Source organism: Oncorhynchus masou, chromosome 17 (assembly GCF_036934945.1).
Source record: "Oncorhynchus masou masou isolate Uvic2021 chromosome 17, UVic_Omas_1.1, whole genome shotgun sequence".
Lineage (NCBI taxonomy): Eukaryota > Metazoa > Chordata > Actinopteri > Salmoniformes > Salmonidae > Oncorhynchus > Oncorhynchus masou.
Window position 1 is genome coordinate 31,861,363 of NC_088228.1, and position 26,196 is coordinate 31,887,558.

General features: G+C 42.4%; 2 protein-coding genes across 4 annotated transcripts; one reads left to right on the forward strand and one right to left on the reverse strand.

Moving 5' to 3' along the window:
- The first annotated feature begins 119 nt into the window (after window positions 1-119).
- On the forward strand, window positions 120-8,983 carry thoc1 (THO complex 1). The gene is made up of 21 exons (XM_064993030.1): window positions 120-226; window positions 460-533; window positions 651-711; window positions 4,578-4,647; window positions 4,793-4,911; window positions 5,036-5,084; window positions 5,179-5,274; window positions 5,395-5,477; window positions 5,607-5,686; window positions 5,844-5,952; window positions 6,142-6,276; window positions 6,485-6,585; window positions 6,715-6,781; window positions 6,873-6,923; window positions 7,099-7,169; window positions 7,302-7,397; window positions 7,601-7,666; window positions 7,831-7,914; window positions 8,043-8,190; window positions 8,309-8,393; window positions 8,536-8,983. Exons 1-21 carry the CDS (start codon window positions 176-178, stop codon window positions 8,811-8,813), a joined length of 1,974 nt encoding a protein of 657 aa, XP_064849102.1. The 5' UTR covers window positions 120-175; the 3' UTR covers window positions 8,814-8,983.
- On the reverse strand, window positions 8,975-26,127 carry LOC135558858 (ubiquitin carboxyl-terminal hydrolase 14-like). Of its 3 annotated transcripts, none has more exons than XM_064993031.1 (16): window positions 25,956-26,127; window positions 24,808-24,953; window positions 24,667-24,699; window positions 17,426-17,530; window positions 17,020-17,123; window positions 16,586-16,644; window positions 16,223-16,353; window positions 15,941-16,021; window positions 15,796-15,860; window positions 15,509-15,623; window positions 15,290-15,355; window positions 15,080-15,172; window positions 14,826-14,954; window positions 14,561-14,624; window positions 14,298-14,405; window positions 8,975-9,984 (listed from the first exon to the last, which is right to left on the reverse strand). In XM_064993031.1, the coding sequence occupies exons 1-16, from the start codon at window positions 25,969-25,971 to the stop codon at window positions 9,839-9,841; spliced, it is 1,461 nt and encodes a 486-aa protein (XP_064849103.1). In that variant the 5' UTR covers window positions 25,972-26,127; the 3' UTR covers window positions 8,975-9,838. The 3 variants fall into 3 exon arrangements, with proteins under 3 accessions (XP_064849103.1, XP_064849104.1, XP_064849106.1); XM_064993032.1 differs by lacking the exon at window positions 25,956-26,127 and adding an exon at window positions 25,430-25,647; XM_064993034.1 differs by lacking the exons at window positions 24,667-24,699; window positions 24,808-24,953; window positions 25,956-26,127 and adding an exon at window positions 21,782-21,830.
- Between the last annotated feature and the right edge of the window lie 69 nt (window positions 26,128-26,196).

A 26,196-nucleotide genomic window follows, 5' to 3' on the forward strand; every position in this document is an offset into this window, starting at 1 on the left:
CAAGCATACGTCACAAAATCTAAATACCGGCAGAGCAGAAGACTCAAGAAGTAGATTGAATTTCTGTTACATAACTGTAACAGTACTTTTTGAACCATGCGTTTCAATGAATGCACCCCATTTGAACCGGATCTAAAACTTCCGTCGGGGTCACGCTTATTGTGAGGAAATAGCTATGTCTCCTCCGATATTATTCAACTTCAACGATGCAAAAGATACATTTACTGTAAGAACTTGTCTTCAATATGGTGTATTTCAGAATCTCATCTATGCTTAAATGAAGTTGTTTATCACATCTTTTTTTTAGAAACGCTTACAATAACTTTGCAAGCCGAGCATGATTCATTACGTTAGCCACGCGTTAGCTAGCTAGCTAGCTAGATAACGTTGGCAGATTATGTGTAGTCTCAAGAAAACTAAACTAGTATTCTGTGTTGATTTGTCATATATCTCACCTAGGCCGCAACCAGAAGTGCGTTGGACAACAAAACCAGCAAACCTTTGATAAACGCATTCAACCAGATCACTGGAAAGTACGTTAAGTAAATGCAAACGTTAGCTAGCTAACGGACTATATTAATTAAATGATCTCTAGGCTATGCCTCTTCTGCCCACCTCATGACCGTGCCTGCCTACTTGTTTCTCCACAGTGAGACAGAAAAGAAGACCACCCTTGACCAAGCTCTAAGGCAGGTCCTGGAGGAGCAGATTGTAAGTTGAAAGTGTATTTTATCTATAGTATATTGAATTTATTTGGGTCAACAGACAATAACAACAAAATGCACAATGTGGACCTAGAGGATATCACTTGAAAGTATTAATTAAAATGTTTCCTTCCAAAGTGGTCCTCGATGGTGAAATCAATAACACAGAATGATTTAAAAGACGAGACAAAATTACATAAATCTATATAGACATCCAAAAAAGTGGCACTATTCACTGCACTTCTTCCTAACCTTGAAAATAAACCATATTCATTTCACATTAAAACAATCTATTAATTGCCCATCATACCTATCCTTTAAATAAATACACCTGAACGGCAGTGGAGTGATTTCCCTTACTTAAACAACCTTGTTCAAATGAAAAATGTTGCTTTTTACTATTGATCTCCAAGGGAAGGTTATTCCATAGACAAATGCCTGTATGGAAAAACGTGCTCCTCGCGGTACTGTTTACTATTGGGATTTTACAAGACATAACACTAGATCTGGTATTGTAACTGCAGCAAAACTGTATAAAATAAAACAATGAATTGACGAAGGGAGTAAAAATTATTTGGTCAAAATAGACCATATCAATGTGGTTTTTCATATAACCTGGGGCGCGATCATTTTAAGATGTCAAACATATGCTTAAGTTTAAGTTGGTCCACTCTGGACTCCAAAGACAACACGCCCATCTTCCAGAACTCCTGTACCTCTATGTGGGTCCTAGGGGGGACATTCAGCATATACCTGATAACATTATTTTGCATGACCTGCATTCTCTTTTTCAGCTTTTTTGATAGCCCACTAGACCAAGCAGAGAAGGCATAATCAAAATGACACGGAATAAAGGTTGAGATAAGCAGTTTCTTAACGTTAATGTTAAAATATCTAGTGTTACGATATAAACATTTCAATATGTTTTCTATTTTTGAAATAATTTTAGCAGCAATCAGGTCTCCAGAAAGGGATTGATCTAGGGACACCAAGATGCACTTGTTTTAGATTCAATCTCCTTGCCTGCACAGTTTACCGTTACCCTGTCAGCCCTAGGAAATCTACATTTATCCCAAATGTAGTGACAATTCGTTGTCAGACAATCCATCTCTAACAAAATGCAATTCCTTACTCAGGGTCTCCTCTATGTAAACTAAACTCAGCAAAAAAACATACGTCCTCACTGTCAACTGCGTTTATTTTCAGCAAACTTAACATGTGTAAATATTTGTATGAACATAAGATTCAACAACTGAGACACAAACTGAACAAGTTCCACAGTCACGTGTCGCTCTGGATAAGAGCGTCTGCTAAATGACTTAAATGTAAATGTAATGTGACTAACAGAAATGGAATAATATGTCCCTTAACAAAGGGGGGTCCAAATAAAAAGTAACAGTCTGTATCTGGTGTGGCCACCAGCTGTATTAAGTACTGCAGTGCATCTCCTCATGGACTGCGCCAGATTTGCCAGTTCTTGCTGTGAGATGTTACCCCAATCTTCCACCAAGGCACCTGCAAGTTCCTGGACATTTTTGGGGGAATGGCCCGAGCACTCACCCTCTGATTAAACAGGTCCCAGATGTACTCAATGGGATTGAGATCTGGGCTCTTCACTGGCCATGGCAGAACACTGACATTCCTGTCTTGCAGGAAATCACGCACAGAACGAGCAGTATGGCTGGTGGCATTGTCATGCTGGAGGGTCATGTCAGGATGAGCCTGCAGGAAGGGTACCACATGAGGGAGGAGGATGTCTTCCCTATAACGCACAGTGTTGAGATTGCCTGCGATGACAACAAGCTCAGTCCGATGATGCTGTGACACACCGCCCCAGACCATGACGGACCCTCCACCTCCAAATCGATCCCGCTCCAGAGTACAGGCCTCGGTGTAACGCGCATTCCTTCAACGATAAACGCGAATCCGACCATCACCCCTGATGAGACACAACCGCGACTCGTCAGTGAAGAGCACTTTTTGTCAGTTCTGTCTGGTCCAGCGACGGTCGGTTTGTGCCCATAGGTGACGTTGTTGCCGGTGATGTCTGCTGAGGACCTGCCTTACAACAGGCCTGCAAGCCCTCAGTCCAGCACCTCTCAGCCTATTGCGGACAGTCTGAGCACTGATGGAGGAATTGTGCGTTCCTGGTGTAACTTGGGCAGTTGTTGTTGCCATCCTGTACCTGTCCCGCAGGTGTGATGTTCGGATGTACCGATCCGGTGCAGGTGTTGTTACACGTGGTCTGCCACTGAGGACGATCAGCTGTCGTCCTGTCTCCCTGTAGCACTGTCTTAGGCGTCTCACAGTACGGACATTGCAATTTATTGCCCTGGCCACATCTGCAGTCCTCATGCCTCCTTGCAGCATGCCTAAGGCACATTCACGCAGATGACCAGGTACCCTGGGCATCTTTCTTTTGGGCGTTTTTCAGAGTCAGTAGAAAGGCCTCTTTTAGTGTCCTAAGTTTTCATAACTGTGACCTTAATTGTCTACCGTCTGTAAGCTGTTAGTGTCTTAACGACCATTCCACAGGTGCATGTTTATTAATTGTTTATGGTTCATTGAACAAGCATGGGAAACAGTGTTTAAACCCTTTACAATGAAGATCTGAAGTTATTTGGATTTTTACAAATTATCTTTGAAAGACAGGGTCCTGTTGCTGAGTTTACATCCTTCCCTGATACCAGTATGGCTGAATCATCAGCATAAAGCAAGAGTTTGCACTTTACTCTATCTTGCATATCATTAACCTAAATAAGAAATAAGAGAGGACCTAAAATGGATCCTTGCGGTACTCCACAGGATATTTCTTTGGCCTCTGACAGAACATCACCAACATTACATACTTGTGTTCTGTTGGTTAGATAAGACCTAAACCAATTCCCTGCTACATAGTTTAGACCCATGCATTTGAGTTTCATCAGGAGAATATCACGGTCCACAGTGTCAAAAACTTTCTGCAAGTCTAACATGACCCTACCTGTATAGTTCCCCTTCTCACTTTCCTGCTTAATGTGGTCAAAAAGGTGGATAATGCAAGTATCAGTGGAATGAGCTGTTCTAAAGCCAGATTGAAGTTCATAAAGAAGTTTTTGCTCAAGAAGTTATGCCTCAAGTTGATTAAAAACTAATCTCTCAACAACTTTGGATAAGGTGCTGAGGATAGACACCGGCCTGTAGTTTCCTACATTTGTTCTACTGCTCTTCTTGTGGAGTGGAACCACCCGGGCTGTTTTGAGATCCTTTGGAAATGTACCACTACTAATAGAAAGGTTCACAATATGTGTTATCATTTTTAGCAGTGACACAAGCACTATCCCTTTGAATCTTGCAGGAAGGTGATCCAGTTGATTTGTTTGTGCTCATTAAGCATTGTCGATTGGAAACTTTGTCCTCTGTTACCATGCAAAGCTCAAGCAAACCATTTGTGATACCTTTGCTATGGTAAAAGTTGTTAATGAAAGGCTGGCCATAGTGTCCAGATCAGGTGGGTGACTGCTTAACCAGAGATGAGGCTATGGTGGTAAAAAAAAAGTGGTAAAATAATTTGCAACCTTTGCCTGGTCATAACATAAAACATCAATATCCAGGCCAATACTGCAGGATTTCACTTTATGGGGAGTTTTTGGGCCAATGTCCTTTTAAAAAATTTCCACAGTTTCTGAGACTGATGTAAGTTGTCATTAACGGTGTCTATATAAAGTTGGGATTTGGCCTTATCCATTTTGTATCTTGCTTGGTTTCTACAGTTAATATAGGTATACTGCTAGTACGTGGTCATGTTTATGCTCAATATGCTTTACAAATAATTAGTGAGAGCTATAGCTGGAGTCGAGTAACATTCTCCCTTTCTCTCCTTTTCTTCTACAGGTGGAAAAGAAAGCACTTGTCGATGACTTCCTGTCTCTCATCTATCTCAGCATTGATGGAGTCACTGAAGGTAAGCAGCAGGCTCAGTGAGGCTGAGCGTCACTTCATAGCATCGTTACATCTACCTCTGTTCTACCTCCTTAGTATTTAATTGATATACATGTCGGACAGCAAATTATGTAGTAGTTTTGTAGTAAAGTCCCTTGTCCTTGCAGGTATCTGCTCCGCCACTACTCCTTTCCTACTTTTGGGAGATATTCTGGACTGTCTACCTCTTGACCAGTGTGATAAGATCTTCTCCTTTGTTGAAGAGAATGTCTCCACCTGGAAGTCTGTGAGTAGCTTAGTCTGCGTTTCTCTGCGCCGTTTTTAAAAGTACCTTCAATGTAACTCCAGAAGATCTTTCCTTTGGGTATTGAGGAAGTAACACCAATAATACTTTCTCCTCTCACTTCCAGAACTCCTTCTACACTGCTGGGAAGAACTACCTGTTAAGGATGTGTAATGGTGAGGATAAAGTCACAAAGTTTGTTTGTTTGTTTGTTGTTGTTCCCTTGATATGTGCAGATATTCCATCATGAAACACCTTCTGAACCTACAGATCTTTTGAGGAGGTTGTCCAAGTCTCAGAACACAGTCTTCTGTGGAAGGATCCAGCTGTTCCTGGCTCGTCTCTTCCCCCTGTCGGAGAAATCAGGTGAGAGGATTACATGGATCTCAAATCACTACAGGAACGAAGCTAATTTGCGTTTTTTTTTGTGGATGTGGACATGTGGCCACCCTTGTGTTCTTTTATGTGTTCCTGTGTGTGTTTCAGGTCTGAACTTGCAGAGCCAGTTTAATCTCGACAACATCACAGTGTTCAACAAAAACGAGCAGGAAAGCACTCTCGGTCAAAGGGTAAGGCCTCGTTCTAAGGATTACAGATACTGTATAGCATGTGAGCTGTTGAATGATATTGTATGTGTGCTGTTGAATGTGTTAACGATGAATTAACCCTCAACACTAACTCTGTGTTGTATTCTACAGCCCACGGAGGAAAAAGAGGATGGGATGGAGGTAGAGGAGGGGGAGATGGGAGATGAGGAACCTGGTGCACCTGCACCTTGGTGAGCAACATGAGTCCTTGTTCTATCTATCACAATTCTTGGAATCATCATGAACATAGCTATTACACAGAGCCCTATGCCGGCAACTTTTGTTGAACATCTTTTGCAGCTTGCTTAAACAAGTTTCCACCTATGACATTGCTCCCTTTGTTCGTAGTTCCATCCCCATCGACTACAACCTATACAGGAAGTTCTGGACCCTGCAGGACTACTTTAGAAACCCTGTTCAGTGTTACGAAAAGTTCTCCTGGATTACTTTCCTCAAGGTGACTCTTCTGCCATCTAACCTTTCCTTCTAAAATAATTGTAGGCCATTTAAAAAAAAAGTGACTAAAAGTATGACACTTTGCTTTAAAATGTTTCTTGTTCAAAACACACTGACCATGTTTGTTCCTTTCGAGAAGACCGTGAAAATATGTTTGAGTTCATGGAAATGTTCTGTATGTTGTCTGTAGTATTCAGATGAGACGTTGGCGGTGTTTAAGAGCTTCAAGCTGGACGACATGCAGGCTTCGAAGAGGAAGCTGGAGGAGCTGAGGACAGCAGGAGGAGACCACGTCTACTTCGCCAAGTTCCTCACCAGCGAGAAGGTTGCATATCTCACCCTCCTAATCATAAAAGAATATAATAGATCTATGCATGGGTGTTTGAGATTGACTACATTGCAGTGAGAGTGCAGAGTCACTTGGTCGACAAAATCACCTTGCGTCCCAAATAAGTCGTCATTATGTGCAACTCTGTGCCTCAACTTGTTTAAACGGATCCCCTCATATGCTGAGTCTCTTTTTGACCGTCTAGCTAATGGACCTGCAGCTCAGTGACAGTAACTTCCGACGACACATCCTCCTGCAGTACCTTGTCCTGTTCCAGTACCTCAAGGGACAGGTCAAGTTCAAAAGGTGAAATGGCCCAAAAAGATTAACCCCGTGCCACTCGGTCATACCCTATGGCAGTTTGTCTTACGTCATAGTAAAATCCATAATACGCTTTGACTGCTGGTTTGCCTAACTATTTGTCTGTTGCCACAGCTCCAGTTGTATCCTGAATGATGACCAGTGTTTGTGGATGGAGGAGACCACCAAACTCGTGTACCAGGTTTGTGTGTTTTCTTTCTCTTTCTCTCTAGTCTGGAGATGGCACATTGTTGGGCATGTTGTACTATCCTGTCTAACTTGTTTCCATGTAGCTTCTCAAAGAGATCCCACCTGATGGAGACAAGTTTGCCACCATGGTCGAGGTAAGACTAGTCTGAATATGCTGGTGTTCCGGACATCTTTGTAATTCCTGCTCGTTCAAACGTTTTCTGAGTAACATCACAACATGTGGCCAACTGTTTGACAAGCCAAGGTGAGACCGGTAAAGGGTTATTGATGACGATGACCGTTTTAAAGTCCTCTCTTATATTTTGACAGCATGTCTTAAACACAGAGGAGAACTGGAACTCGTGGAAAAATGAGGGATGTCCAAGCTTTGTGAAGGACCGGTATGGAATCCAATGTTGTAAAAAATATTCATTGTCAAGACAAAGTACAAATTGAAAACTCATATCATACATTCAAATGAGGAATATATATACAGCGTTAACCTCATGAATGATACAAATGTACCCCCCCAGACCAGTAGATGACAAACCCAAGAGACCCACGAGGAAAAGACAAGCGCCAGAAGATTTCCTGGGTAAAGGCCCTGACAGGAAGGTCTTCATGGGGAAGTAAGTAACTATTCTAACCTGTCCTCTGTATGGCAGTGATAACTGGGACAGCCTAATCATGTGTTCTCCAAAACCATAATTGGTTTAGAACAGTTTATATGCCCAATGGGATGATTGACAATGTTCAGCCCTCGCATTTGGGAGTCTTAATGAAACATCTTAACGAGTGACTTGCCAAAACACACGCGTTTCTTTTCTTGCAGTGATGAACTCACAAGACTTTGGAATCTGAACCACGACAATATGGCGGCTTGTCAGTCCGAGAGCAGGTGAATGATCATGCGCCACTGTGTAGCTGGTCAAATTTACAAAGATCACATACCTACATGGAAGGTTTTTGTGTATAACTTGCTTGTTGTTCACCCGGTTCAAAAAATGTTTTTTTCAGTCAACTGTTTGTTGACCCAACATAATGTAAATGTCTTTTCGACAGGGAGTTTATGCCTTCTCTGGAGGATTTCTTTGAAGAGGCTATTGAACAGGCAGACCCAGCCAACATGGTGGAAAATGAATACAAGTATGCAAATTATTTGGAACTGATGATTGCCCAAAGGCCTAACCAATGGTGTAAAGAAAGATCCTGCCATGAGAAAAGTGTTCTAGTGCAATATTCTTCAACTAACCTCCACCCTCCATGTTACGTAGGGTGGTTCATAACTCTAACTATGGATGGCGAGCCCTGCGTCTGCTGTCCAGGAGGAGTCCTCACTTCTTCCAGCCTACCAACCAGCAGTTCAAGAGCCTGGCCGACTACCTAGAGAGCATGGTCATCAAACTGGCCAAGGAGCTGCCGGTGAGAAGTCTTGTCTGGAATCATGGCTACTCAAACATTTCTTGATGACTTAGGTAGTCATCTTGGCGTCCATGTCTCCGCCTCACTCTTGATTGATCCCTTTGCCCCGTCATCACAGAAGGACCTTCCGTCTGAGGAGATAAAGACCGGGGAGGAAGACGATGAAGACAACAGTGACACCCTACTCAAGGAGAGCAACGACAGTGCGTTCTAACTTCATAAGACTGAAGTCTATATCATCTAGATATTATGAGTTAGTTGTCAAATATTTTCTATATTGTCTAATATCTTTTTGATTTAACAAAATCATCACCTGATTAATTCCTTCATTTTGTGTGCCCCCAGGTCCGAGCATGCAGAACAAGCTGGTGTCCAACCAGCAGATGGATGAGATAGCAGCCAAGCTGGGTGCCCAGTGGAAGACCCTGGCTGGCCAGCTGGAGATAAAGGCCGCAGAGATCCGGGAGATTGAGACAGACAGCGAGGATGTGGACATGCAGGCCAAGCTGCTGCTGGTGGCCTGGCAGGACCGCGAGGGGACACAGGCCACCGTTGAGAGCCTGGTTACAGCCCTCAACGCTGCTGGCTTCCCCAAGATCGCAGACATCCTCAATGAGACATAGATCATTCCCCCCATCTATTCCTCTTTTAATGTATCCCTCCATCCCTGACTTGTCAAGGCTTTCCTTATGTTGGTCTGTAGTTATGCTCAAGGGACATGAACTGTAATTTTGTCCTCTAGAATCTTCAATAAATCTTTTTTCTAAATAAATGCTCTACTTCGACCCCTCGACACGGTATACTTTATTGTAATGTCTTTTGGACATACAGAAAGGGCATTGATTCATAACACAAATGGGGCACCTCAACCCCCCCCCAAATGTATTTTAACTAGCACTTGACACCCCCATAACTATGGATGCAAGGACTGACCATGATCATTTAAGCATGTTCACAATGGAGTAAACTTATCATTTGGGGTCTGATGTTAAAGTTGAGCTCATGTCAAAAGTAAAAAATTGATGTAGCAATCACACATTTCCCCCTTAAAATGAATCAAAAAAGTTTGGCATAATGGTTTACTTTGACCATTTATGAAAAGCAATGTCAATAACTTATTACAGAGACCGTCATTCTTACATCGTAGTTGGCAGGATAATGACTGCATGTACAGTGAAGCGTTATAGTCATAGTTTCACAGCAGAGATGCTAAACTGCTCGTATGATGCGGGGGGGGGGTCTCCAATACATTTTATTTGAAGGGAAGGTTCAGGGTATCTCAAGACAATGTTGCTTGGCCAAAGACTTTTCTGTACAAGTGGATTAGTTATGACATAAGCACCTTGTTCAGGGCTTTAAAAAAATATACAATATTAATGAAACTGCAGAACTAAATCTAGCAAAACCTCTCAAGGATCCAGTCCCGAGATGGCCTGGCTCTTATAAACCATTTAAAACCTTGCTTTGATAGATAAACTACCTCATGTTGATGCTGGATGGGTTTACAAGCATGTGTCAAAAAGTAAAAAAGTAAGGTAATCCATTTTTGTAGACACCCAGAATTTATTGCACATCTACACAGAGTAGACAGTGCTTGGAAATGGCATGTGTGTATCGGTTGGCTAGATTTTATTTGTGTTAAGGTTGGTTACTGTTGCTCTTCAAGTATTTCCAGTCGTCTTGGTCCGTATAGTAGAACGTAGGCTATATGCCAGTCTCCTCCACCAGACAGCCTCAGTATATCTTCTGGAGATACCACGCTTACCTTGTCGTCGTCAAACTTCACCCACTCATCTATGATGGGAAAAACACGAGTTATATTATTCACCTGAACCTCGATAAAAAATGTTAATTAATACAGTCTTTTGTATCACTCATGTAGTCTGCAATGCACAAGGTAAACATAAATATCGGGCAGACTTCCATGACAAATAAGAGCGTGAAATGCGAGGCTAAACTTTTGATGTTTTGGTCCCGCAGCTACCACGTTGCAGCAGAAAGTGTACATACGCATATACTCGAGTGCATCATGTTGTATTGCGCTCATCTGCAATATCGGCCGTTCGTCCGGCTGCTATGTGGCTAAGTCATATCTCCAAGCCTTATTTTAAGGGATAGATCCCCAAAATCAATGTGTTCAGACCTCAAGTGGTCTACACGTATCTGGGTCCATATCCCACACCCTCTTGTTGTGTTGAACTGACTTGAGGTGAACTATTCCTTTATAGGGATAGTTCACCCAAATTACATGTTGGTTTACTTACCCTGTAAGCAGTCTATAGACAAGGTATAACACAGAAATCCATGCTTTGATTTAGTTTCCCTGGCACTTTCTACATTCTAACGTTTTAGCCTTTGTGGTATGAATCCCATTCAAGTCATGGGACCGATATTAGCATTTTTCACTGCATCATGCCCAAATCATCCAAAAGTATCTCAAATAGATTAAGCTCAACAAAGTCACATACACTACATGACCTAAAGTATGTGGGTACCTGCTCATCGAACATCTCATTCTAAAATGCTTCAAGAGGGCCACCATTATGAAGTGTTTTGAGAGACTAGTCAAGGACCATATCACCTCCACCCTACCTGACACCCTAGACCCACTCCAATTTTCTTACCGCCCAAATAGGTCCACAGACGATGCAATCTCAACCACACTGCCCTAACCCATCTGGACAAGAGGAATACCTATGTGAGAATGCTGTTCATTGACTCTAGCTCGGCATTTAACACCATAGTACCCTCCAAGCTCGTCATCAAGCTCGAGACCCTGGGTCTCGACCCCAATCTGTGCAACTGGGTACTGGACTTCCTGACGGGCCGCCCCCAGGTGGTGAGGGTAGGCAACAACATCTCCACCCCGCTGATCCTCAACACTGGGGCCCCACAAGGGTGCGTTCTGAGCCCTCTCCTGTACTCCCTGTTCACCAACGACTGCGTGGCCACGCACACCTCCAACTCAATCATCAACTTTGTGGACGACAACAGTGGTAGGCTTGATTACCAACAACGACGAGACGGCCTACAGGGAGGAGGTGAGGGCCCTCGGAGTGTGGTGTCAGGAAAATAACCTCACACTCAACGTCAACAAAACTAAGGAGATGATTGTGGACTTCAGGAAACAGCAGAGGGAACACCCCCCTATCCACATCGATGGAACAGTAGTGGAGAGAGTAGTAAGTTAAGTTCCTCGGCATACACATCACTGACAAACTGAATTGGTCCACTCACACAGACAGCATCGTGAAGAAGGCGCAGCAGCGCCTCTTCAACCTCAGGAGGCTGAAGAAATTCGGCTTGTCACCAAAAGCACTCAAACTTCTACAGATGCACAATCGAGAGCATCCTGGCGGGCTGTATCACCGCCTGGTAAGGCAACTGCTCCACCCACAACCGTAAGGCTCTCCAGAGGGTAGTGAGGTCTACACAACGCATCACCGGGAGCAAACTACCTGCCCTCCAGGACACCTACACCACCCGATGTTACAGGAAGGCCATAAAGATCATCAAGGACAACCACCCAAGCCACTACCTGTTCACCCCGCTCTCATCCAGAAGGCGAGGTCAGTACAGGTGCATCAAAGCTGGGACCGAGAGACTGAAAAACAGCTTCTATCTCAAGGCCATCAGACTGTTAAACAGCAACCACTAACATTGAGTGGCTGCTGCCAACACACTGCCTCAACTCCAGCCACTTTAATAATGGGAATTGATGAGAAATGTAAAATATATCACCAGTCACTTTAAACAATGCTACCTAATATAATGTTTACATACCCTACATTATTCATCTCATATGTATACGTATACACTGTACTCTATATCATCTACTGCATCCTTATGTAACACATGTATCACTAGCCACTTTAACTATGCCACTTTGTTTACATACTCATCTCATATGTATATACTGTACTCAATACCATCTACTGTATCTTGCCTATGCTGCTCTGTACCATCACTCATTCATGTATCTTTATGTACATATTCTTTATCCCCTTACACTTGTGTGTATAAGACAGTAGTTTTGGAATTGTTAGATTACTTGTTGGTTATTACTGCATTGTCGGAACTAGAAGCACAAGCATTTCGCTACACTCGCATTAACATCTGCTAACCATGTGTATGCGACAAAGAAAATTTGATTTGATTTGAAAATCATGGGCATTAACATGGAGTTGGTCCCCCCTTTGCTGCTATAACAGCCTCCACTCTTCTGAGAAGGCTTTCCACAAGATGTTGGAACACTGCTGCAGAGACTTGCTTCCATTCAGCCACAAGAGCATGAGTGAAGTCGGGCACTGATGTGGGATAATTTAGGCCTGGCTCTCAGTTGGTGTTCCAATTCATCCCAATGTTCGATGGGGTTGAGGACAGGGCTCTGTGCAGGCTAGTTAAGTTCATCCACACCAATCTTGACAAACCATTTCTGTATAGACCTCACTTTGTGCATGGGGCATTGTTATGCTGAAACAGCAAAGGGCCTTCCCCAAACTGCTGCCACAAAGTTGGAAGCACATAATCGTCTAGAATGTCATTGTATGCTGTAGGATTAAAATATCCCTTCACTGGAACTAAGGGGCCTTTTTGTATTTATTAAGGATCCTGGGTTCCAGCAACATTAAAGCAGTTATATACAATAAAAATATGACATTACATTTGATAACACTTTTCACAAAACATTAAGTGTGCCCCCTCAGGCCACGACTATACTTCTGTGTGTGTGTCTTCACAGTCCCCGCTGTTCCGTAAGGTGTATTTGTATCTGTTTAAAAAAAATCTGATTCTACTGCTGCATCAGTTACCCGATGTGGAATAGAATTCCATGTAGCCATGGCTCTATGTAGCACTATTTACCACTTGAGGAAGTGGGAACTCAAAACGCAAAGGCATTAACTACCATTGTTGCTGAGTCGGTGGTGGACAGCAGTAAGGCGAGCGCAATCTGGTAGGAAGCCAGGACTGTGATAGATTCAACTGCATTGCCCCCTATCAGTCATACGCAGGACCATCTCGGAATTGTGAGTTCGTCATTTTATGATTTCATTTCTATGATCGTTTTAACAATTTAAAAAAAATTGCAGTTAAAACATTAAGAAAGGTTTTACATTTCTCACATCCCTAGTCAGTAGGCTACGCTAGCTCTTATCAGAATGCATCTCTCCCTTCACTCCGTGTGCAAAGGGGGGAAAGGGGGTGAGAGCCATCAGTGAAATATGGACATTAACCTGACAAAAGAATGGTTTTAGGACCCAAAAAAGCTGCAGAAATATTGTGTAGACTAACCACCGAAATTACTCACGTAAGCAAAATTGCTTAAGAGGGCAATGTCAGGTGTCGATCATTTTTAAGTTATCGTCAGGGCTCTAGTGAGTGTTGATGTCTATCAAATTGTATAGGTTACTTTGCTCTCTCCCCTGGCAACGGTCTGTCTAGCACTCGACGTGCACGCACACACACACACAAACGACGTGCACACACACACGACGTGCACACACACACGACGTGCACACACACACACGACGTGCATTTGGATTGCTCTAAGATCTTGAAAGTGGCCTAGAGTATTATTTCATGTTAAAATCTTTTTTGTTGCCATGGAGGCAACAATTAAGCAGCGGCACAATAACGGTAACACTGTCGCCGCATTTTTTAAGACCTGTGAAAAAAGAATGTAATACATTAAGACTTAAGGCCTTTAAATCAGATAAATTAACTTTTTTAGACTTTAAGGACTCGCGGACACCCTGTGAATGGAATTTGTGCCACAAATGCAAAAAAATGTTAGCATTTGGTAACAGTGCAAAACCAAAAAACGTCGCTAGAGAAACTAAAACAAAGCATGGATTGCTGTCACATCTTATCCATGGACTGCTTACAGGGTAAGGAAACCAACATACCATTTTGTAATTTGGATGAACTATCCCTTTAAGGAGCAGACTGACATCTAGGAATCATGTCGATTGCACTGACTGACTGGCCTCTTACACAGCTGCTCATTGTCTGGCTGTATGCTTTGATGAAGGTCTACTGTGACTGAAAACATTTCACATTAAACGACTTGTGTGGAGAGACTCTTTTCTTAATGTTATCGAGGTCACCTTCTTTCCTCTTGACCCAGGCGACGTAGTGTCCGGAGGAGCTCGATCTGCCCTGGTGTGTCAGCACTCCCTGCAGGTCGTAGTAGCCACTGTTGTTAGAGCCCAGGTCTGCAGGCAATAGACAGGCACACGCTTAGAAACATATTCCTTAAGTTACCGTGTGTAACAACCTATCCCTTACACGTGTGTGTGTGTGTGAATGACTGACTGATGCCTTGTTTGTAGGGGCAGTCCACAAATCCATATGATGTAAAGTAACCAACCGTCGGCGAATGAAAAGGGCTCGTATTTCACTTCTTTTGGCTCGTCTCCCACTTTCCTCTCCACCTGTTTGATGCACAAAGGGAACAATGTAAGCTAAACGGACAACACTAATGTTCATTCACACTGAATTACTTTGTTTGGTCAGGGAACAACACTGAGCAATGTATTTCTTGGAGGATTAGATCTACCTCGTAGAGTATACATTTGCAGTTGAAAGCTGATTCGCGACGGACAAAGTAGACAAGCGATTCAATTCATTTCTACCTTCTGCGACTGTTTCTCCAGCTTCTTGTCCTCAATCTCCTTGAACTTTGACCTAACGGCCACCATCTTCTCCTGCAGCCCCGAGGTACACAGCTCATACACATCCAGCATCAGTGGGAACTTTACATCCTGGAACATTAAGTCAATGGGGGGAAGAAAAGCATCAAGACAATATTCTTCCTTCCACTTGCAATAGTAGACTGATGATAATCCCATCGATTAGGAGGACATTCCTATAACATCAGAATACATACCTTAAGGACTTTTGCATTGACAGACTCCTTCTCTTTGTAGAAAAATCGAACCATCTGAATGGTTAGGTAGGCAGGGAGGCGGCTGACTTTAGACTAGACGAAAAAAGGGAGACCAAGTGAACCAACCAACTAAAAAGTACATAACAATAAAACAAATGCCACACCCTCTCAGTGGTTTATAAAAACCTTAGGGGCCCATGCCAAACTTACAGATTTTATGTACAGGGCATTCCTTTGCAAAGACGGAGACAGCTTGGTGATTTCTTCCTGCAGTCTCTGAAGAGAAAGAAACGTGATGGGGATTAGATCAGTGTTGCCATGGTGACCGACCACATCGGAGACCTCACGGTGTGCGCGCGGGCTGTGCATGTGTGTGCGTGCGTCTGTGTTCCTGTGCATGTGATTGTGAGTTGCAGTGGTACTACTCACCAGCCTGAGGCCAGTGGCCAGGTACTTGACCTCCTGGTTGATGAAACAGCTGAGTTGGAGCTGGCTCTCTTTACCTTTGGCTGGCTCCTCGTCCTCAGACTCTGTACATTTCATACTGTGGAGAGGGGTTAAGGAAGGAACTGACAGAGAGACACGAGACTTATTCTTGGGAGGAGAGCAAAGGTTTGTTGAAATAATATAACAATTTGGAAGCCATTCTCCATTCCCTAATAGGTCATGCACTCATCTGAACTTCAATGTATCAGATGTTCAGACTGCCAGGATACGTGGTTTCGAACTCCACTCCAAAATACTGGTCAATGAAGTTCTTCTTGGCAGCTCCACTCTCAGTCTGGAGGTGGAGGAGAAAGTTAGGACAACACTCACATCTATAACTAGCTTGATAGCTTACAGACTTCCATTTAGACATACTTCCATGGGCGAATCTGTGTCTTGTGGCTCCAACTTCTGCTGAAGGACCCTCATCATCTGCAACCAGCACTCGTTGGCATCCTTGAGAGGGGCAGAAATTGACAAATGAAGCTCATTTCTACTCTTCAGACCACGTTTAGTATCAACAAAAAACGACAAAAAAACGTAGCAATCAATGTGGTTCATTGGACTATAGGATGTGCAGTACCAAGCAGTGATCGCAAAGCGGCATCTTCTGATGGTGAGTGAGTGACTGGTGCCAGTCAGAGGCCATGTTCTCACCTGCTGGAGGTACTGTCCCTGATCTCCCTTCTCAGCGAACTGGGGGAAGGCCAAATGCAGAAACTGCAGCAGGATGATGGGGTGTATGCTGGTGGAGGTCTTGTCCATGATCTTGTAGAGGTCACGGAGGGCTGGGGGGAATACAATGGTAATTTAGCAGTTCTAACATGGCCATTTAACAGGCGCCTCTTTTATACAAAGCAGTTCATAGTATGTGGCCCACAACGCTGGTGTAGCCTGCACCATACCCTGACTCACCGAGTCCTACTATTACCATCTACACTAGCAGATAACAAAAAAAGGCAGGGGCACAATGATATATATTTTTTAAAAACATACAGAGACAAAAGGGAAATGACAAACCTGCTGTGATGTACTGGGATGGTACACTGGCCCCAGAGGACCGCAGAGCACCTGTATACCTGTAGAGGGAGACAGAGGGATAATAAGTAAGAGCAAAGCCAGCCAAACAGGGACAGGCAGATACTTTCATAACAGGAATCAACATAATGCATAGGCTATTACTGTTGACCAAATAATGGTTTTAGAACAACCCGAAAATCTGCAGGAATGTTGAGTAACAAAATCACTGACCATCGGTAAGAAGGCAATGTGGTTGTCTGTAATTTTCAGTTTATTGTCCCAACTCTAACGAAGCCTGTGTGATCTAATTCTCAGTTGTATCATTGCATAGATATCAAATGAATAATAAACCTATTTTATCATCAACGCTATAGATCCAACAAACGTTGATTGCATCTTCACAGATTGGCGTTAATGCAATATCAAGGGCCCACCTTCCGAGGGCTCCTTTGAGCTCTGGCACAGAGCGAAGACACTGCACTGTGGCGTTCATATAGCAGGTGTTGCCCAGGTTGGTCAGTCCACAAGGCATCTCCATCTACACATCGGATCAGACAACAAGCAAAATTGGGTTAGTTTCTCTATGACTGCCTGCGCTGGCAAACCCAGGCAGCATCGATTCCGTTAAAACAAACACATCCAACGACTAAGTCATACATTGTACAGTCTTAATTTCCATCAGGGCTAGTAGAAATGACAGACATCTGTGGCTGTTCATAGCACTACTGTGGAAGGCATTAGCCTGAACATATCATACAGTTCCAGACGGACTAGACACTGGCCCTGAGAGCCAGCTTGAAAACAGTACTCGACATAGCCAGCTAGTGAACATGAACTCACAGCTGAGGCCAGCTGGTCTTCAGTCATGTCCTCAACAAACATGGGCCTGACTGCAGGCTCCTCGGGCAGGGCCTCGGCTGAGCCCATCATCAACAGAGTCATCCCCTGGGGAGGAGAGGGGAGAGGAGAAAAAGTGTCACATTGCATTCCATCGGATAACTGGAGATGGTAATCGCCAGCAGCATTAGGTTAGATAACATGCATCATAACACCATCCCACTAAAATGACAATGAAATCAGCCAATATATCATAGCCTACTTTGCACAATACTGACGTCGATAGTAGGGCCGGGGCGACACCTGTACCGCGATACTTGCTAATCTCGTGGCAAGGAAACTAAACGCGAAGCGGATTTGACTTCTTTAGGAAAATAGCCATAATGTTGGAAACAAACAGCTGTCATCCAGTGTCACATATTTATTTTTTCAAGCAATAACACACAATATTTTACATACAGCAGGTTTTTAAATGACCAAAGAGTTATGACTGTTTCGTGTTTCCATGATTGCCATTGAAAAAAATAGTGATATTGGTATCGTCATAGCAATTACAGATAACAAATCTGAAAAAAATATAATAATAATTTCTTGAAATCAGTCAATGTGCCCTTGAGCAAGGCACACTGCCCTATCCCAGTTGGACAAGAAGAATACCTATGTAAGAATGCTGTTCCTTGACGACAGCTCATCCTTAAACGCCATCGTACCCTCGAACCTCATCATTAAGCTCAGGGCCCTGCGTCTGAACCTCGCCCTGTACAATTGGGTCCTGGACTTCTTGACGGGCCGCCCCCAGGTGGTGAAGATAGGCAATAACCCCTCCACTACACTGATGCTCAACACAGGGGTTCCACAAGGGTGGGTGCACAGCCCCCTCTTGTGTTCCCAACAAAATGAAGGAGCTGATAGTGGACTTCAGGAGACAGCGAAGGGAGCACGCCCCGAACCACATCGACGAGGCCACAGTGAGAAGGTGAAAAGCTTCATGTTCCTCGGCATACACATCCCTGACAATCTGAAATGGTCCACACAGACAGTATGGCGAAAGCAGTGCAAAAGCACCTTTTCAACCTCAGCAGGGAGAAAAATTGGACTTGGCCCCTAATACCCACAAACTTTTAGATGCACCATTGAGAGCATCCTGTCAGGCTGTATCACCGTCCGCAACCGCAAGGCTCTCCAGAGGGTGGTGCGGTCTGCACAACTGGCCAAGAAGATCATCAAGGACCTCCGCCACCATTCAGAAGTCGAGGTCAGTACAGGTGCATCAAAGCTGTGCCCGACAGGCTGAAAAACAGGTTCTACCGCAAGGCCATCAGACTGTTAAATAGTCATCACTAGCCAGCCTCCGCCCAGTACCCTGCCTTGACCTTTAGTCAACCCTGCACCCTAGAGGCTGCTGACCTCTGTACATAAACATGGAACACTTTTGTCACTTTAATGTTTACATACTGTTTTACTGAATTCATATATGTATATACTATATTCTAGTCAAGGCCTATCCTATTTAACTATTGCTGTACATATACTATTCTATCCTACATATTTTTTCAGATATACCACATATTCTATCCATTTTGTCTATACATCCCATCAAAGTTGTGACGTGTCCATTTTGGTGTACGAAACATATCTTCGGTATTGTAAAAATACTTTTATAAACACTGCACTATAAGACGTAACCTTCCCCTATATATCAGCTTATAAGAGTACCTATTACGCATAATAGGAACTTAGCAAGCAAAAGAGCTAATAAACTCTTCTGGCATAATTGTGAGGGCATCTGTATGGATCAGGTATACCCAAACTGGGGTACTCGTACGCAATGCAAAATAAAATTATTCACATTAAACTCTTCACATTTTCAAACAGTACATTTATATTTTCCAACGGGGCTACACATTTGGGTGAAGTTTTTTTCCTTGCCTGAGTAGCCTGTAAGATGGCTAAATAAAGAGCAAAATTATTATTATTATTCCCACGAGCAGGTGTGTGACAAAAACCTCACACACTATATGATACATTTTGTAAACATATGAGTGTGTGTGGTAGGCCGACAATGATGGCAAAAAAACAACATTTGAAAGTGCACTAACCCTGGTGCTAGAGGGGGTATGCAGCTGGAGGTTGAATGTTTGAAGGGGTACGGGACTATAAAAAGTTTGGGAAACACTTGTATAGATAAATAAAAAAATAATGGTGAGGATCCTAAACTTCATTACATTTCTATGCTTGAAGACTTCGGTCCCTACATTGGGATTTCATTCAATATAACAGACATCCATGAGCCATTTCAGACCATAATGCTCTGCGATGGTCATGACCGTATATTGCATCGAAGAGCCAGAAGGACCCCCATACAGCGCAGAAAGGTCAGTAAGTCTCCACTAAAAATTATAATTTCACATTTTTTGGTCACTGGTGCACTATGATAAAAAATCCTGTGGCATACTGTAAAATACCACAAAAAAAATGTAGAATGTTGATTTATTTTAAAATGGCATATTTGATGTGAAAGATACCATTAAGAAACTGTAGATCAAGGTATATTTTCCATATGTGGCCAAGCAATTTCCTGTTGAATAAGTTAACCGTTTGTCATACAGAGTAACGATTATGTCATTCTGTATAACTGTTATTCCACATCATTCGTTATTCTGCCTGACAGTTTTTCTATTCTTAAGCTTTTAGGGAATGTAGTGTATATTTGTATGTTTCATTAGTAACAGGTATCTTTATGTGTTAAGATATATATTGTCTATGTATTACATTGTGAAAGACAAAAGTAATGACATGGTAAAAAAAAAAGATTGTGAAGTGACCTATTCAAGTCATAAGCACTTAATTATCATAATTTATTCATGCTCTATCACTACAGTGTTGATGATGTCGAGGAAATATCTGTCCTTATAGATACCTCTAGCCAACATTGAGACGACTGCAAGTTCAGGGCCCGGAAGAACACAGATCCACAAGTTAGGGTAGAGTGGCTTCTGAGCAGGAAAGCAAGGTATTAGTGGTGATGCAGTTAAGTGACTGCGAAAAAATTTGGCAGATGCATGCTGTGATGAACCTCACTCCATGGATGGTGAAAATCTTGAGGAGCACCCTGAGCAACAAGCCCTTACAGTTAGGCAAATAAAACATGGCAGTAATTTGAAAGAGAATACCAGCAATGAAGAAGACATGCACAACCTTTGTGGAAAAAACAAAAAGACAGAAACATGGCAGGATCTGAACAAAAGCCTGAATCAAAAACTCGACATGCTCGCCAAGCACCATTTCATCTGGCTTCATCAAGTTGAGTGCCCAAATCTTAAGGAAATCATCGGTGACAATGAAGTAGCTGTTCTCGTGGACTTCTCAGAAAACTATGCATGTAAATTGCAAACAGAGGTTCAGGCTTTCCATTTTGGTGGGAGCAGAAAGCAGGCCACCATACAGTTGAAGTTGGAAGTTTACATACACTTAGGTTGGAGTCATTAAAACTTGTTTTTTAACCACTCGACAAATCCCTTGTTTACAAACTATAGTTTTGGCAAGTCGGTTAGGTTATCTACTTTGTGCATGGCACAAGTCATTTTTCCAACAATTGTTTACAGACAGATTATTTCACTTATAATACCCTGTATCACAATTACAGTGGCTCAGCATTTTACATTCACTAAGTTGACTGTGCCTTTCAATAGTATGGAAAATTCCAGAAGATGTCATTGCTTTAGGCTAATTGACATCATTTGAGTCAATTGGAGGTGTATTGGTGGATGTATTTCAAGGCCTACCTTCAAACTCAGTGCCTCTTTGCTTGACATCATGGGAAAATCAAAAGAAATCAGCAAAGACTTCAGAAAAAGAAATTGTAGATCTCCACAAGTCTGGTTCATCCTTGTGAATAAGTTCCAAACGCTTGAAGGTACCACATTCATCTGTACAAACAATAGTACACAAGTATAAACACCATGGGACCAACCAGCTGTCATACCGCTCAGGAAGGAGACGCGTTCTGTCTCCTAGAGATGAACGTACTTTGATGCAAAAAGTGCAAATCAATCCCAGAACAGCAAAGGACCTTGTGAAGATGCTGGAGGAAACAGGTACAACATGATCTATATCCACAATAAAACAAGTCCTATAATCGACATAACCTGAAAGGTCGCTTAGCAAGGAAGAAGCCACTGCTCCAAAACCGCCATACTACGGTTTGAAACTGCACATGGGGACAAAGATCATACTTTTTGGAGAAGTGTCCTCTGGTCGGATGAAACAAAACAATTGGCCATAACGACCATCGTTGTGTTTGGAGGAAAAAGGGGGATGCTTGCAAGCCGTAGAACACCATGATGTATGATGACCAACCTTTCATCGGAAAAGTCCTTGATCCAGTGGGGAATGAAATTGAGGTGAGCTGCAGGAGACAAACGTTGGGAAGAACTCAGACATGTGGCCAGAAGCGATGTGATCTTTTACTAGTTATCTGACGTGAAAGCAGTCACATCAGAGCCAGAGCCATCCACCAATCAAAGTTCAAAACTACGCAGCCCTGACTGGAAACAATTCAAAGAGGTGATAACTCAAAGGCTCCACCTAAAACGGGGTAAAGTTTTAGTAAAATAAAGGTAAAATAAAAAATAAAAAAAATATATATATATATATATAAATTAGGAGTTCATGACTTTTCTCAATTTACCTTACAAACCAGATTAAAACTGACTGCCAGTGCCTCTCATTTTAGAAGTACATTTTTGTTGCTAAGACAGTCTAAGGTTCATCCCATGTGGAATCTCACAGTATGTCATTCGATATAACGATGCTACAGTCAGACGGTGTAAAGCAGTTTCACTACGTCATTTACATAAATAATAACAATCTTTAGCCCATTACAGAAAATCATTTTTTGAAATTGTTCAGCTTTTTTCACTTGAGTATGACATTTTGGGTGCTAAAATGTTCAGAAAGGCCAAAATGTATGATATTAATTATGATGCAATTTTGATTTTCGAAGCAGTACATGTTTGTTGAGATACAATTACTATCTATAAACAGCTGAATGCTAATACTGCTCAATAATTAGAAAATCCATTATTGTTACACCGAATGACATTCATGGAGAAATAATATGATTCGAAATTCAAAATGCATGGATTTTATTTTCGGTGACTAAATCTTGTGTATGTATGTACACTACCAGTCAAAAGTTTGGACACACCTACTAATTCAATGTTTATTTTTACTATTTTCTGTAGTGAAGACAAAACTATGAAATAACCCATATGGAATGATGTAGTAACCAAAAAAGTCTTACATCCAAAAATATTTTAGATTTTTTCAAAGTAAGAACCCTTTGCCTTGACAGCTTTGCTAACTCTAGGCACTCCCAACCAGTTTCATGGGGTAGTCACCTCGAATGCATTTCAACTAACAGGTGTGCCTTGTTAAAAGTTAATATATGGAAGTTCTTTCCTTCGTAATGCGTTTGAGCCAATCAGTTGTGTTGTGACAAGGTAGGGGTGGGTATACAGAAGATCGCCCTATTTGGTAAAAGACCAAGTCCATATTATGGCAAAGACAGCTCAAATAAGCAAAGAAACAACAGTCCATTACTTTAGACATCAAGGTCAGTCAATACGGAACAAGCGCAAAAACCATCAAGCGCTATGATGAAACTGGCTCTCATGAGGACCGCCACAGGAAAGGAAGACCCAGGTTACTTCTGCTGCAGAGGATAAGTACATTGGAGTTCACTGCACCTCAGAATGTAGCCCAAATAAATGCTTCATAGTTCAAGGAATAGACACATCTCAACATCAACTGTTCAGAGGACACTGCATGAACCAGGACTTCATGTTTGAATTGCTGCAAAGAAACCTCCACTAAAGGACACCAATAATAAGAAGAGACTTGCTTGGGACAGGAAACACGAGTAATGGACACTAGACCGGTGGAAAACTTATTATGGTCTCTTGAGTCCAAATTTGAGACTTTTGGTTCCAACCGTGAGACGCAGAGTAGGTGAACGGATGATCTCCGCATGTGTGGTTCCCACCATGAAGCAAGGAGGAGGTGTGATGGAGTGCTTTGCTGGTGACACTGATTTATTTAGAATTCAAAACACACTTAACCAGCATGGCTACCACAGCATTCTGCATCAGATGACCTGGCCTCCACAATCACCTGACCTTAACCCAATTGAGATGGGTTACGATGAGTTGGACAGCAGAGTGAAGGAAAAGCAGATAACAAGTGCTCAGCATATGTGGGAACTCCTTCACCACTGTTGGAAAAGCATTCTAGGTGAAGCTGGTTGAGAGAATGCCAAGAGTGTGCATAGCTGTCATCAAGGCAAAGGGTGGCTACTTTGAAGAATCTCAAATATTTTTGGATTTGTTTAACTTTTTTGGTTACTACATAATTCAATGTGTTATTTAATCTACAATGTAGAAAATAGTTAAAAAAAAAAACTTGAATGAGTAGGTGTCCAAACTTTGACTGGTACTGTATATTTCAACAACTAATGAAAGTAGAAAGAACTTAACTAGCATTTAACCCCCCCACCGCGCGCATTTTGAAATCCTTATTTGTTATTGACCCATCTGATATGGCTCGCCCTAATATTTCCTTATTCCAGTCTATTACTGTGCAGATGTGTGTATTGTTTGATATAATTGCACTGTTGGAGCTAGGAACACAAATGTTTCTCTACACCTACAACAACACCTGCTAAATGTGTATGCGACCAATAACATTTAATTTGCTCCATACTGTAACGACCCAGGGTTTATAAGCGCAGAAATCGATCATGCCGCACGCGCATGCTTTTGCGGCACAGTCGATAGCGCGCCGGATTTCGGGCTAGAAGGTCGAGGGTTCGAGACCTGCTCCCTGCTGTTTCATTACATTGGCGTCAGAAGTGGGATCTGAGCTTGTATCCACGACAGTGCGTGTGCATGGCCGGAGAGCGCGTTCCTGAAAGACGTAGAGTCACAAGCTAGCGCGAGGACTCGCTCTTTGAAAGGAGGGAGTAGTGTAACGACCCTGCCGCACGAGCATGCTTTTGCGGCACAGTCGATAGCGCGCCGGACCTCGGGCTAGAAGGTCGAGGGTTCGAGACCTGCTCCCTGCTATTTCATTACAATACTATTATGGCTAACCCTGTAAAACAACACATTTTACTGCAGCTATCCAGTGTGTGTGACATATTTTTAGTATTTTATTATTTCATAACAAACTCAGACTATACTTACATTCTTCAATTTGATGTTTCCCCAGTCATCATCCTAAAAATATATACACAAATGATTAAGTATTATTGGAAATAATTAATGTATTGATTACCTGTGGTCCAAATTCATTGATTGTAAACTAAAATGTGACAGCAACTTTACCTTGAGTGTGCCTCCCTTGACCATAACCTTCTGTCTCTCTGGTTGTACCCCTGACAGGGCAAAGAGCTGAGCCTTGAAGACCATTGGAGGTTCTTCTGTGTTCAGCTCTATTGCATCAAACTTCTCCTTTCCCCATTTCACATTCACTGAGGAAATAAAAGAGAAACAAAAACACAGGTATATGTGAAAACCAAGCCGGCATCTGGGAGTGGAGGGCATCTCTGATGCATCATGTCTTGTCAAGTCATGAATGATACAGCACAATCATATGTTATAGTGATAGCCTTTGTGATGCAGAGAATGGCTTGAAATAGGAGTCGAATGTTTTGGTTGTCAGTCTTGATCACCTGCTAAATAGACATGTCCACCCTCACCTTATATGCTAACGTTAGCTTGCTAGATTTTAGGGATAATGAAGGCTTGCAAGCTTCCTTGATGTTATGTAACCTTTTTCAGATACACTGTTTTAACATTAAGTACATCCATAATGTTAACGTCGAACATAAGCAAGTGAACCACTGCGGCTAACGTTACTGTGCCGATTAAGCGTTAGCATACTAGCTAACCTGTAGCTAGCTAAACTCTCTTACTAAGTACCATAACTGTCTTGCTAACTAGTTACCTGGCTTGCAAAAGAATCACACAAAAATCCATACATTTAGCTGTAACCAATTGGCTAACGTTTGACTAGGTTCTTGTTTATCTACATCAGGTCCGCCCCGAAAAAACGTGCAAACGTTGCAGCAGAGTTTTCATAGCTAGATATGAACTGTCACAGAGTCTATCTGGCTGGTTTAGCAGTTCGTAGGCTAACGTAGTTAGCTAAATATTGACGTGAGTGCAGGAAGTTAGTGATGCTGATGGAATTTGTTAGCATAACATAAGTACGTTAATAGCTAGATACCGTAGGCTAAATTAGTTATTTCGTTTGGTAGTTATGTCCACAAAACCAACATGGATCTGGTTTAGCTAGTTAGCTTGTAAATAGTTTTAGTTTTTAATTTAGTATTTTCTTAAAATCGGAGAACACTCCCGAATTTGTCGGCCTAAATTGCTAGCGTTCCAATAATGATCACTAAAACACGTGTATAAATAGTTCCGGAAAAAGTATTATCAAGGGAAGTGGTCACCTTATAGGGTTAACATACCTGAAAACACGGGCATATTTTAGGCAGTTTTGTTTGTTAATGTCCAATTTTAGTCGCCGGGACGCGAATTCGCTGTCTGGTGCAGGTGGCTACGTTAGGTTTCGGACTAGCTAGTCAGCTAGCTACACCGTCACCAAACTTCATTTAAGCAGCTCGCACAATGACGTTGCAACTGCATGCAAGTGTGCACGCTGAAACAGTATTGATGCGCTCTGCCTGCAGCTATCCAGCCTGGTTCAAA